Source organism: Durio zibethinus, chromosome 6 (genome assembly GCF_047325235.1).
Source record: "Durio zibethinus cultivar Kanyao isolate XHJ-2024 chromosome 6, ASM4732523v1, whole genome shotgun sequence".
Classification (NCBI taxonomy): Eukaryota; Viridiplantae; Streptophyta; class Magnoliopsida; order Malvales; family Malvaceae; genus Durio; species Durio zibethinus.
Window position 1 is genome coordinate 34,407,527 of NC_143167.1, and position 12,741 is coordinate 34,420,267.

Genomic DNA, 12,741 nt, shown 5'->3' on the forward strand with positions numbered 1-12,741 from the left:
CGTCGTACAATTAATATTCTTTATATTGACGTCAAACATAGAAAAAGTCAAGTCAACAGCATCAATTAATTATTGCCATTTGGATCAAACAAAGAGAGATTACTTCCCATCTGACAAAATGATGTATATAGAAGGCATCAGAGCAAAAGGTTTGCCATTAACACACAAAACCTGGTCATGGAATGATTAGAATTAGATATGATAGGATTTGGGGGGTCGACTGACAAATCAACAACGATGTTGGAAAGGTATTATTGCTTGGAGAATATAGAGAAGGATCATATAGATGTTTTTCTGGATACAGAAATCTAAAGAGTACCATATAACCATCATTCTTTTCGTTAAATATATATATGGATCCCACCATTAGCTCATGACTACCCTTCCCCCATCAAAACCGAAGGACAATCAAAAACATATCTATAGATACAATTGTCAAGTCAAAGTCCTGCTACCTCACTTTGTGATTTGATTCCTTTATTCTGGTCCAAGTTCTTTTTGACAATTTGGAGAGATCATGACAATTCAAAGAAACACCATCAATAATGTTTACGTGTGCATATATATATATATATATATGTTTATATTTATATATATATATATATATATGCATTTGAATCATATTGATCAAAATGAGCTATTAGTTCTTTAATTGGAAGAAAGAGAGATAATAGAACAATTTATGCTTTAATGTAACCCAAAAAAAAAAAAACAATAAATGTATTGAATCAGTTTTTACTTCAGGAAAGAAGTTGTACATGTATATATATAATATATACACCAATCTAAAAAGTTGATGAAAAAAAAAATGGATCCATGCATGTAGATCTTAGTTAAAAAAAATGCATTCGATTGGATTAATACATCTAACTAATAAGAGAAAAATTGAAAATTGAAAAGAGAAAGGAAATACAAAATAATCCACAATATCAATAGTCATATGGTTCGTTAATAAAATATTGATACTTAACTTCAATAATCAAAATTTAATCTTGACAATTTTAAATATAAAAAAAATCATGATGGTGTATATGAAGGGAATCATAATAACGAAGAGATACATACATGAAATTAATTAGTTTAGAAGATCTTAATCGTGGTGCACCTGTCTAATTGATACTACTAATCCAAGACTGATTAAATCTTTAAATAGTAACAAAATCCAAGGTAGGGTATGGGAATGACAGATATAAGGCTAGTAAATGAGGAATCTCATGATGGTAAATCTATGTTTTAGCGTTGACAAACATAATTATTCGCTCCTCTCCCAGTCAAGGACATGCTTTCCGGAAACCAAGCTGGGTCGCCCGCGGCCAATCCCCTTAAAGTAAAAATATGGATAAACTAAAGGGTCATGTCTAGGCTTAGCCATGCAAGAATCGATACTGTTTAATGGTGTGGAAAATATGATTGGCAATTGCAACTAATTACAAGCAGCTAGACTTTTGAATTTTGATACATTTACAACGAATTGCCAGTTAACAATGAAGTACTTTTTCACCAACATGTTTCTATATAGTAACATTATGTTTGATTTTATTATTATATATTTCGATCATGATTCAAATTTTAACAATTTCAAATACAAAAATAAATTTTTACCTGGCCCCATTCAATTTTCTTCCATTTACGGGCATTTTTTGGCATAGATGTGAATATACCAAGGAGTTAAACCTCTTTCAGATAGGCATGTGATGTTCTATGATAACCCAAGCTGACTAATTGAATAAAAATAAAATAATAGATTTATGATTTTATTTGCCTCATGAGTCAATAAAAAATCGATAAATACTATGTCAAATATTTGACATGTGCTGTTTCTTGAAGCCAACTGTCAAGAATAAGTTGAATTTTCAATGCCTGTGTCAATTTGATGTTACTATATGTTATTATTATTATTTTTTAACATAGATGTTACTATATGTTTAGAGTGAAGGCATTTTCATCCAAATTTATACACCTAAATTCCCCTATTACATATTATCAAAAAAAAAAAAAAAATCCTTATTACATGGTAATAATCACCTTCCCATATGAACTCCAATAGATGATTCCCACACGTGGCAATTTAATCGGAAGACCCTAGCTTGGAAAGTGACAGTCATATGAAAATGAAATGAATTACTAATATTTTTCACATGTGTTAATTGTTTATATTTGAAAAAGAAAAAAAGAGGTCGTATAATTTGGAGATAAAAAAATTGTAAGTATTGAGATTTAAATTTTAATTTTGTTGGATATCATTTTTTTAAAAATAATTACACGAATTAATTTAATTAAACTCAAAATTCATCTTATTTGCTTTTTAAAACACACCTTTACAAAATAATAATACTATGCATGATTTTAGGCTTGAATCAACAAGATATATGATCTCACTCCTTTTTGCCTCCCCCTTACCTAATCACTTTCCAACAAACATGAAATTTGATTTTATGACTCCCTAATTATTTTATTATTTTTTCTTAACAAATTTAGCCAAAATAATATTTTGGAGCAAAAGATTGAGAATCCTAAATTTGTTAACCTATTATCGGTAAGTAGTAAGAATTGAAAAAAAGATATGATAATCAGAAGAAGAAGATAACGAATATGGGCCTTAACTTTGAACTCGGATTAAGCCTAACAATAGCCGACAACCTTAATAAATTTGGGCTTAAGCCCACAATAGTTTCTAATTGTGTCTCAGCCCGTGAACCATTAAACTGTATAAACCTGGAAAATTAAGAAGCAGGTAGCGAGAATGGAACCTGAAAAGGGACCTGAACCCAAGAGGAGGAAAATCCTTAAGCCACCGCCTCGCCGGTATGATCTTTACACAGCTCTCTGGTTCTGATTTTTTCTTTTTTGTCTTTTTCGTTTAAGGAAAAATATGCTTCAATTGGATCGATTGATGCTTGGCTTGATTATGGGGTTAGGAAGCATGAGGTTCTGCAATGATTCTTTGAAATTTTAAGTCGTCTGCTTGCAAATTGAACTTAGGGTTTTAATGAAGGTTGGGATTGGAGTTTGAATTAAGTTGTCAACGATTGTTTGGGAATTGAAGCTTAAGCAATGCATAAGATAAGATGATGATAATAAATGGAAACCTTAATCAAAATATGGGTTGTCAAAGGGAATGAAATATTTAGAGATTGAAGCACTCATTTGATGTTATATGGGAAGCTTAGAATGTGGATTATATGTCTTAGTGATAGAAATCCCATTATTCTTCTGTTAAGCTTGTTCATATGCTATAATTCAGAGAGACCAACCTGTTTGACACCTTATTTGGATGTTCTTTTTGCAGGACTGTCTCTTCACCCGCTTCAAAGACTCCCAAAGATGCAGATTTGACTAGTAGTTTGATGGTAAAGCCTTTTTTTCTTGCTTCTATTCTAATGGAGTTTCATTTCCTACATTTTAAACCTTGGTAAAGTTGTAAGTGACTGGATGTGCAGGTTCCAGCTGCACAAACAAGTTTCAGAATCCAACAAGCCAAAAACTTTGCAGTAGTTCAAGCACAACAAGATGGCTGCACAGGAAATTTTAAGAAATTTGATTCACAATACGGGAATTTTCTGGTGCCAGTTGTTCCGTCACGGGCAGACTTAACGGGATAAGTACCACTTGCATCTTTTCCATTTTGATCTACTTTTATCTCCAAACAATACCTATATAGAAGTAGATTGTATTCTTCTATCTTGCCTTTGCCATATGGATAAGATTCTTTTCTGGCTGTCGTTTCTCTTTTTGTTTCCCAATAAGAGCCCCAATGGTATCATGGACTGAGGTAGGGCAAACCTAATCAGAGAATTGTGTGCCAATTACACTTGCGAGTTTACCTTCTTGATATCTATACATGTTTTACGTCTCCATTTTGATTGTATATGGACTATTTATCACACATCATTTTGTTATAAAACCAACCTCGGCCATACTTGTCTTAGTTGCCTGGTTTAGGAGTAAGCCAAAACCAGCTTCTGTGTTTAGGTGGGTTTTGATGGTCTTCCATTTTATTAGGCTAGATGGTTTGAAATACCCAGGGTCTATTTCAAACTCATGCTCATCAACTCCATTTACCTATTAAAATACTTTAAAAAAAATTTTTGTCCAAATATGTCTTTCGGGTGAATGGTTTTTTAATAAATTAATTAAGGAATTGTTTGAACTTGTGACTAAGAGGAATGGCTGTCAGTTTTGATATGAGATCATTGTATTTTCAGAAAATTTGGGAATGTGTAGCATCTATCATCTTATATATTTATATATATATATATATATTTATATATGTTCATAAAATGTAATAATCAATTCAAGATAAAAAAGATGAGGTTTTTGTTTCCATCCCATTGGAAAAGATGAGTAACACCTTGAGAAACTGAGCCAAGTTTACGCCAATGGCAGTCACCGTCATTTTTTAAATGTGGATAACAGGGCCAACAGCGACAGGGCATAATGCTTATCACACATCTTATCTGAGCACCAACAAGTAAAGAAGAAAAGGGTAGCCCATAAAAAACAAAAATCCTAGTATGAGAATGCAAACAAAAGGTTTCCATGTTCCACTTTAATCATGTTTGTCTTGTAATAACAAAAAGCCTTTTGAGCATTCATCTATTTTTTATCTAGATTCCTTCTTTAGTGGGACTGAAATCCCACCGTTGGAGGAACGACAAGTATCCACTGCACCTGGAACTGATCCGCAACTGAAACTAAAACTAGCTGTACATTTAGGTTAAACGTAAGTCATATGGTAACGTTTTGCTTATATATATATATAACTGGATGGCTTCCAAAAATTCGTACAATCTAAAAGAAATTGTTTGAAATGAGAAACCATTCAATTTGCGCAAAAATTAGTTGTAATTTCAACTCTTATTGAGTTCCAGCAAGCTGCTATTAATCGTGTATGATGTTGATGGCTTTATGATCCTTGCAGTGATCTATATAAACATGTGTCAACAACTTCATTTAAAGGCAATCGCCTTCACATTAAGTTATAATAGAATAAACTTTAAAATCAACTTTAGATCCCACATGTTAAAAAAAAAAACAATAAAAGTTTCCAACGTAATTTGCATATGTATGATTGTGATTCCTATAAATCGAGTTCATTATTATCGTTAAACAAACAAAAATATAGAATAGTCTTGCAGGGTAATGGATACTTGTCAAAGAAAGCAAGAGTTGATCATATCTCATTATCCAAAACATGTGCCTTACTGTCAAATTTGGAGACTAAATTGACCACCAACTTGCTAACAAGTTGTTTAAAACCAATGTGCTGAGAGATGGTGAGTCAGATTTGTCTCTAGCCTAACTGTGGTCAAACCTGGTTTCAAATTCCTGGGTAACTAAATATATGTTCAACGCATTTTTTTTTTTTATATATATATTTCTCAGAGACATTCGTTCAAAATTTTCTCTCCTTTCATTTTGGTGTGATTTTTTGTCAAATATTGATGGCTTAAAAACTCGAACAGCAGCAGTTGGTTTTTTACCAAAACGTCTGTTCTTTTCTCGTTACGTGAAAATTGGCATCTAATCACATGGTTGCCTATTGGTTTGACTTGTTCTTCAATTTAAGCATGTCTGGCATTGGCCTGCTTTTCAAAATTTCAAGCTGTTTAATTTTTTTGTACAATTTTTTGGATCCAAAAGTCATTGACCTTTCCATTTGCCTAAACAAAATAATTAATACCCAGGAGTAAAGTCAACTTTATTAATAAAACAAAATAAATTCAGTTGAAATTATATCAAAGGATAATAATTTTGCTAATTATTGTATGCAATGCCAGTAAATCTGTAAAACTTTAAAACCCAAAAATGAGCCTGAAAATCTCAGAAAAAAAAAAAAAGAAAAGGAAATAGAGCAGCCTATTCCATAAAAGGAAAGAGAAAACATTCCTAAATGCAAAAGTCTGCAGCCATTACCAAACACCTCTGCTTTCCTGAACTCTCTCAAAGCTCAGAATTGAACTGATAGGTCTTTATCGTAATTCCAACCCATTCTTATGTCCACTTTCCAACGTTAGCCCCTTTTCTCCTGTAAAATCCTACCCTCACTGCTACGCTTTTTTTTTTTCTTATTCTTCACCCCAGCTCCAGACAAAAGTTATTTTTAGCAAATAAGAAAAGTTTATAAGTATAAATAAATACCTTTCTCTTTTTATTTTTTGATATTTTCTCTTTGCTTTTTCAAGCACAAGAAAGCTACCCAAGAAAACATAAACTTTTTTTTTTTTAATTTTCCGATATAAAAACAAGTAATTATTAATCTTCGAGAATCTCGCTCCAAAGATAATCGATCTAGGGCTTCTCTCCGTCTCTTTCTTTCAAAATACTGACACTTGAACCGTTTTTATTTTCTTTAAATTAAAACTCTGTTTTTTGTGTCCGTACAAGGTTATACAAAAGTTTTTTTTTTTTAATTTTTGTTCGATTGGTATTGCGGATTTTAGTTGTGGTGGTGATGGGGAAGGTGGCGATGGGGGCGACGGTGGTGTGCGCGGCAGCTGTGTGTGCTGCGGCGGCGCTGGTTGTGCGTCATAGGATGAAGAGTTCGGGGAAGTGGGCCCGGGCGCTGGCTATCCTGAAAGAGTTCGAGGAAAAGTGTGGGACCCCAAGTTCGAAGCTGAAACAGGTGGTGGATGCTATGACCGTTGAGATGCACGCTGGGCTGGCCTCGGAAGGTGGCAGCAAGCTCAAGATGATTATCAGCTATGTAGATAATCTCCCCACCGGGTAAATTTACAAATCAACTCTCAAATAAACTAAATTTTTTTCCCTTCTAAATTTAATTTTCAATACTTTTTGAACTCCCTGTTTCGTTTAAATGATTCAATAATAGAAAATTTGGATCGGATAAAGATGGTCTCTTGATTGATTAACGCCTATTATAAGCTCTCTCTCCCTCTCTCTCTCTCTCTCTATATATATATATATATTTAAATTCTTATAGAAAAGTTCAATTCATGATTGAAATTTAACTCAATTAATTTGATGAAGAAGCTTTAGATGTTAGTGGCTTTAGTGGGTTTAGGGTTTACTTACACTGTTGTCCATTCAAATTTGCTGTTAATGAGAATTATTTGATGGCTCGAATCGAACTTTCTAACGCAAAAGATAAAATTTTTGTTAGTTTCGAATTTTACTTTGCCTAATTGATGTGTTGGATTCCACTTATGCTGCTTTTTTTTTTTTTTTTTAATGTTATCTTTACTCTATCTTCATTATCTACTCTTCATTCTTGTGAACTTTACGCTAGTTCTTGTTCCTGCATTAAAGTTGATTTATAGGTTAGCTTTGCCGAGAAACTATGCGTTCATTGATTCTTATTTACCTTTCTTTTTCACCATCAATATCCACCTTTTCCTCATTTCATGGGATAAATAATTGATCTTTTAAATTTGATATATAGCTTACCTCCTAAAGCTTTGCTGCCTTTTGCTTTTGTATTGTATTTTTGGTCCTTGATTTTTGGTGCTTTGTTTAATGCTTTTGTTAAAGCTTTTATAATGAAAATTTTCTTGCCAATGCTTCCTTCTATGTTGACTTTGTGTTATGATGATTTGCTTTTGTTAATGTTTAATGGTTTTCTGAGAGAATATTAAAGTGGAGTGGAACGTCATTTCACATTTTGAGATAAGGAACCCAAATTTCTCTTTTGTATTGATTGACTCAAGCTTATAGTATTTCTATTATCTAGGTGGGATGTTTCTGTCATGTACTATTGCCTTTTTCTGATCAGTGAGAGTGAGTTGTTTGTTTTAGATTTTAAGCACTAATTTTGTATGCTGTGGATAATTTCTTGATTTCCAATTTTAGTTTGAGGAATATTTGGTTCATTATTGTTTTAACTTTTAATTAAGTTTTGGCATAGACTTAATTTCTCGTAAGACATACCAGTTTCCTTAATAAGTTTTTTTTTTTCCTTAAATTTTCTTTTATATGGGTGATGCGAGATGATATGCTAGGGAAAAATGTTTTGTTTATTTGCTGCTGAACTATGCATAGATAGTGGGTCATAATTGGGAAAGAATTTACTCTTTTTCTTTTTTTTTTTTTTGGGGGGGGGGGGGGGGAGGGTGAAGGGTTTACATGTGGACCTGTAGTTGAGCCTTAGCCGGCACAGTGGGAGGTAGCCTCCTATTATGAAAGAAATTGCTTTGAGAGGATGATTGGTAAATTTGACTTCACTAATAAACTTTTTTTTTTTATTTTTTATATTGAATAACATAATAAACTATCTTATAAATATTCAAGAGAAAAGAAGTGGTAATTCTTATCAATAGATTCCTTAAAACATAATTCCCAACAAGGGAAAAGAAGTTGCTCAGCTGTCGTAAAATTTTGCATGGTGCTAAAGATTCTAGTTTTCTAGATTTTTACCTTGCTTGAAAGCTTAGCTAAGCATATGTCATGTTTTCTTGTTTAACTTTGCAGTGATGAGAAAGGACTGTTTTATGCCCTCGACCTTGGTGGCACAAATTTCCGTGTCCTACGTGTACTCTTGGGTGGTAAAGAAAGCCGTGTTGTTAAGCAGGAATTTGAGGAAGTTTCAATTCCTCCACATTTGATGACTGGATTTTCAGATGTGAGACCCTTCACCATCCAACCTAGCAATATTTAATCCTGCTTATATTTGTCCTTTTTCTAAAATTTTTTATATGATGTGATTGCAGGCATTATTTGATTATATTGCTTCAGCTCTTGCAAAATTTGTTGCTACAGAAAGTGATGGTTTACATGTTTCACCTGGTAGACAAAGGGAGCTGGGGTTCACTTTCTCATTTCCTGTTAGGCAAACATCAATATCATCAGGGACTCTTATAAAATGGACAAAGGGCTTCTCGATAGATGATACAGTTAATTCTAATGACCTTGACTCCAATTCTGCAGCCTTCTATAGTAATTTGTTATTGGCATTTTTTTAAATTAGGACTTCATCCCTGCCATTACTATCCCAATTTTTTCTTTCCAAAGTCTAATGCATGTTGACCTTGGTTTTCTCCCCACTCGAGAATCTTAAAATTTTGTGCTTATGGGCTATGTTCATACCCTGGAACTAAGATGTTGGTGGGGTGATACATTCAGATCAATCCTTTAAAATCTGGCCTGGCATGTGTATCTCTGAATAATTCCTTAATGTGTACCAACAATTGAATTTATAGACATTTTTTATGAATAACCTGAGAGGACAAGTTCTTCCTTTAGATGGTCCAGAAAGCATAAACGTGACATTCAGAATTTTATATTACAATGACACTTATTTTTTTTTTTTTACATTATAAGTTTATAACTCTTGGAGTGTGTATAGTATGATCCTTAATGTTACTCTTGGCTTGTATGTGTAGGTTGGACAGGACGTTGTTGGAGAATTGACAAAAGCTATGGAAAGGATTGGCCTTGACATGCGTGTGGCAGCTTTGGTGAGTCTGATTTTGTTCTTCTGTTGGGTGTGGTGCATTGCTTTTCTTATTTCTTGTAGATGGATGTGATCTGGTGCTTCTACTTGGGTACATGTTTGAGTTAATATTCCAAATTCTTTTACGGAATATGCAGGTCAATGATACAATTGGCACTTTGGCTGGTGGTAGATACAACAACCCTGATGTTGTTGCTGCTGTGATATTGGGTACAGGCACAAATGCAGCTTATGTAGAGCGTGCCCATGCAGTTCCCAAATGGCATGGTCTTCTACCTAAATCAGGGGACATGGTAAGTAGTGTTAGTATGTATGTTCTCTGCTTCTGTTAATGTCTGATTGAATATATGATCAGCCTTGTTATGCTAAACTTCTTCCCTGTTATTTGAGAGATATGCTTTTGATTGTAGAATGCAATCCTCAATTAGCTATTATTATTTCTATAAAGAGTTCTAAAACCTTTTCCTTGTTTCCGCAGGTTATCAACATGGAGTGGGGTAACTTTCGGTCTTCACACCTTCCGCTAACAGAATATGATCAAACTCTGGATGCTGAGAGTTTAAACCCTGGAGAACAGGTCAGTTTCTTCCGTCCAAGTTATTTAACTACTTATTCCTTTTTGTATAAGCTAGATGTAACTTTTTTAACTACTTGTTTCCAGATTTTTGAAAAAATGATTTCTGGTATGTATTTGGGAGAGATTGTACGTAGAGTTTTGTGCAAGATGGCTGAGGAAGCTGCAATTTTTGGTGATAGTGTTCCACCAAAATTGAAAATTCCTTTCATACTAAGGTATGCCATAATATTATATAATGTTCCCCGGTTAAAATTAACTCATTATGTAGAGTGGAATAAATTTTCCATGTACATATTTGCAATGGGAATTAGATGCATGTAGCTATCTAAGAATCACATGGCTCCTTCAATATGCGATCTTTGGTTGTGAACTCTTCATTTGCTGACCCTTAGGCCCTAGCACCTGATACTAACTCTTCACAGTGCCCACTTGAAAGGATAACATCATGTGGATCCTTAACCCAACCCAATCATAACCTGATCTAATCCAGTTTAATTTAATGATTTGTTTAGTTACAGAATTTGGGCAGTTTATAAGTATTGGAATATGGTACTTGTTGAAGTGTGTTCAATTCTTCATCCATAAGATAGTTGTTTTGCAATATATTAAATATAGCAGGCTTTGATTTTGGCCTGATGAGAGCTTGGAGAGCTGCTAACTTTTATCTGTTAAATCTGCAGAACTCCTCACATGTCTGCAATCCATCACGACATGTCTCCAGATCTGAAAGTGGTCGGGACCAAACTAAAGGATATATTAGAGGTAGAATATGTTAGATATTTGTTGTATAAATGTATAATTTTCTGTAAAGCCTTTTGGTTTCTTACCTTTTCTCTTCTGAATGCTTCTGTTTGACATTTTAGAATAGAGAACAAAGAAAAGAAACTAAGAGTGAAAAGGAATTTAACTTGAACCACAGAACCCCTTTTCAGCAGATATTATTGAGTTTGGAAACACTTCTCATCTTGAAGGAAATAAGTTTTGCATGAGATTAAATGAGATTTGATCATGTGAATTCACTGCTTTTATAGGCTTTCTTATGTTTATGTTGTCAATTCTTTGTTTTATTTCAGATATCAAATACCTCCCTGAAAATAAGAAAAGTTATTGTTGAGCTGTGCGACATTGTTGCTACTCGTGGTGCCCGCCTATCTGCTGCTGGAATCGTGGGTATCCTCAAGAAATTAGGAAGAGATACAGTTAAAGATGGTGAAAAACAGAAGTCAGTGGTAGCTCTAGATGGTGGATTATATGAGCACTACGCTAAATTCAGGACCTGCATGGAGAACACCCTCAGGGAGTTGCTGGGAGAAGAAGTCTCCGAGAACATTGTAGTTGAGCAATCCAATGATGGCTCTGGCATTGGGGCAGCCCTCCTTGCAGCCTCTCACTCCCAATACATTGAGGTTGAGGAGCCCTGAAGTATAGGTAGATTACAAAAAATTCTCAACTATTGAGATTTTGGTATATTTACAGCATTTGCGTTCTTATTGCAACTCAACCAGAACTAAGAGTTCGTGCAAGCAAAATGCTTAAGTTATGGTCATCCGGAGTTTATAATTGAGTAATGGATAAAATGTAATGAGTGCCTGATAGTTGCCCGAAGCTTCATTGCTGCAACTGTCACTCGGCTCCATTCGCTATATGTAATTTCTGATCTCCTGAAATTAATAAAATAAGGGCATGTAAACTCCTCTTTCGAGTTTTTGATATTTTGTAGGGTACGAGGAAGATAGAATATTATTCATCTCTATTTTCAAATTTTTATATTATATTTATTTTTGTATTCATATTTAATAGATTTTTTAAATTTACTTTTGTTTTTATTATTGCGGGTATTTAATAGGTATAAGTAATTTTTATACTTTTTTAATTTTTTAAAAATAAAAGTTAAATTATTATAACCTTTTTTTTTTATATATATTTAAGTAATATTTTTAGAAATATATATTAATATATATTTTTAATAAAAATATATTAATTTTAATTAATTTAAAATAATAATTTATATTATTAAATATAAAATTTATTTATTAAATATATAAAAATATATATATGATATAAGTATGAAACAAATACTATATTTTTTATTTTTATTTTTATATTTAATAAAAATTTAAAATTATATTTATTCTCATACAATATAATATCAATTTTCATATTTATTTGGATATAAAGTCGATTATTTATAGGGTATCAGTAAGATTGATATATTTAGTTTTTGATTTCTACTCATTGAGAACAAAAATGAAATCTTTGGCCATCTATGGAAAACATTTTAATTAAAATGTTACGAATGCTACAAAAATAGAAATTAAAATGTTACGAATGCTACAAAAATAGAAAGGTGTTTATGAAACTAACTAGATCATTAGATTTTCCGATTGCATTGATTAAAAAAAATATATGGATGGAAATTGGAATGGAACCCAAGGCAAATCAATCCATGTAATTTCCATGGAGTTTGAGTGAGACAGCATGCATAGGTTGTACCACGCCGAGAGTGTCAAAGGGTTCGGCGTTTGTTATTTTCATTGCGAATTCAACGGTCAAAAGAAAAAAGTGATTCTAACTTCTACGACCACTTTATGTTAGAAGATCGTGTTCGTGGGGATTACATAGATCATGGACTGGAACGATTCGGGTGAACAGAAATTCTAGAATTTGAGTCTGACAATTCAAAATATTTTTATTTAATTTCAATTTAAAAAAATATATAAAAATATAAAAAATAATATATTAATTAGTATCGAAT

General features: G+C 32.8%; 2 protein-coding genes across 2 annotated transcripts; both read left to right on the top strand.

Annotated features, from left to right (window-relative positions):
• Window positions 1-2,689: 2,689 nt before the first annotated feature.
• On the top strand, window positions 2,690-3,857 carry LOC149518614 (uncharacterized). Its single transcript, XM_089763215.1, has 3 exons — window positions 2,690-2,805; window positions 3,290-3,350; window positions 3,441-3,857. The coding sequence occupies exons 1-3, from the start codon at window positions 2,744-2,746 to the stop codon at window positions 3,600-3,602; spliced, it is 285 nt and encodes a 94-aa protein (XP_089619341.1). The 5' UTR covers window positions 2,690-2,743; the 3' UTR covers window positions 3,603-3,857.
• A 2,303-nt stretch (window positions 3,858-6,160) lies between these two features.
• On the top strand, window positions 6,161-11,698 carry LOC111284200 (hexokinase-1-like). Its single transcript, XM_022872924.2, has 9 exons — window positions 6,161-6,726; window positions 8,428-8,578; window positions 8,667-8,849; window positions 9,339-9,413; window positions 9,547-9,702; window positions 9,888-9,986; window positions 10,071-10,201; window positions 10,667-10,748; window positions 11,060-11,698. Exons 1-9 carry the CDS (start codon window positions 6,455-6,457, stop codon window positions 11,405-11,407), a joined length of 1,497 nt encoding a protein of 498 aa, XP_022728659.2. The 5' UTR covers window positions 6,161-6,454; the 3' UTR covers window positions 11,408-11,698.
• The last annotated feature ends 1,043 nt before the right edge of the window (window positions 11,699-12,741 follow it).

Coding starts and splice junctions, on each gene's coding strand:
- LOC149518614 (XM_089763215.1), top strand. CDS start 2,744: ATGGAACCTGAAAAGGGACCTGAACCCAAGAGGAGGAAAATCCTTAAG. Junction 2,806..3,289: donor CTTAAGCCACCGCCTCGCCG/GTATGATCTTTA, acceptor TTCTTTTTGCAG/GACTGTCTCTTCACCCGCTT. Junction 3,351..3,440: donor ATTTGACTAGTAGTTTGATG/GTAAAGCCTTTT, acceptor CTGGATGTGCAG/GTTCCAGCTGCACAAACAAG.
- LOC111284200 (XM_022872924.2), top strand. CDS start 6,455: ATGGGGAAGGTGGCGATGGGGGCGACGGTGGTGTGCGCGGCAGCTGTG. Junction 9,703..9,887: donor TACCTAAATCAGGGGACATG/GTAAGTAGTGTT, acceptor TTGTTTCCGCAG/GTTATCAACATGGAGTGGGG. Junction 9,987..10,070: donor GTTTAAACCCTGGAGAACAG/GTCAGTTTCTTC, acceptor ACTTGTTTCCAG/ATTTTTGAAAAAATGATTTC.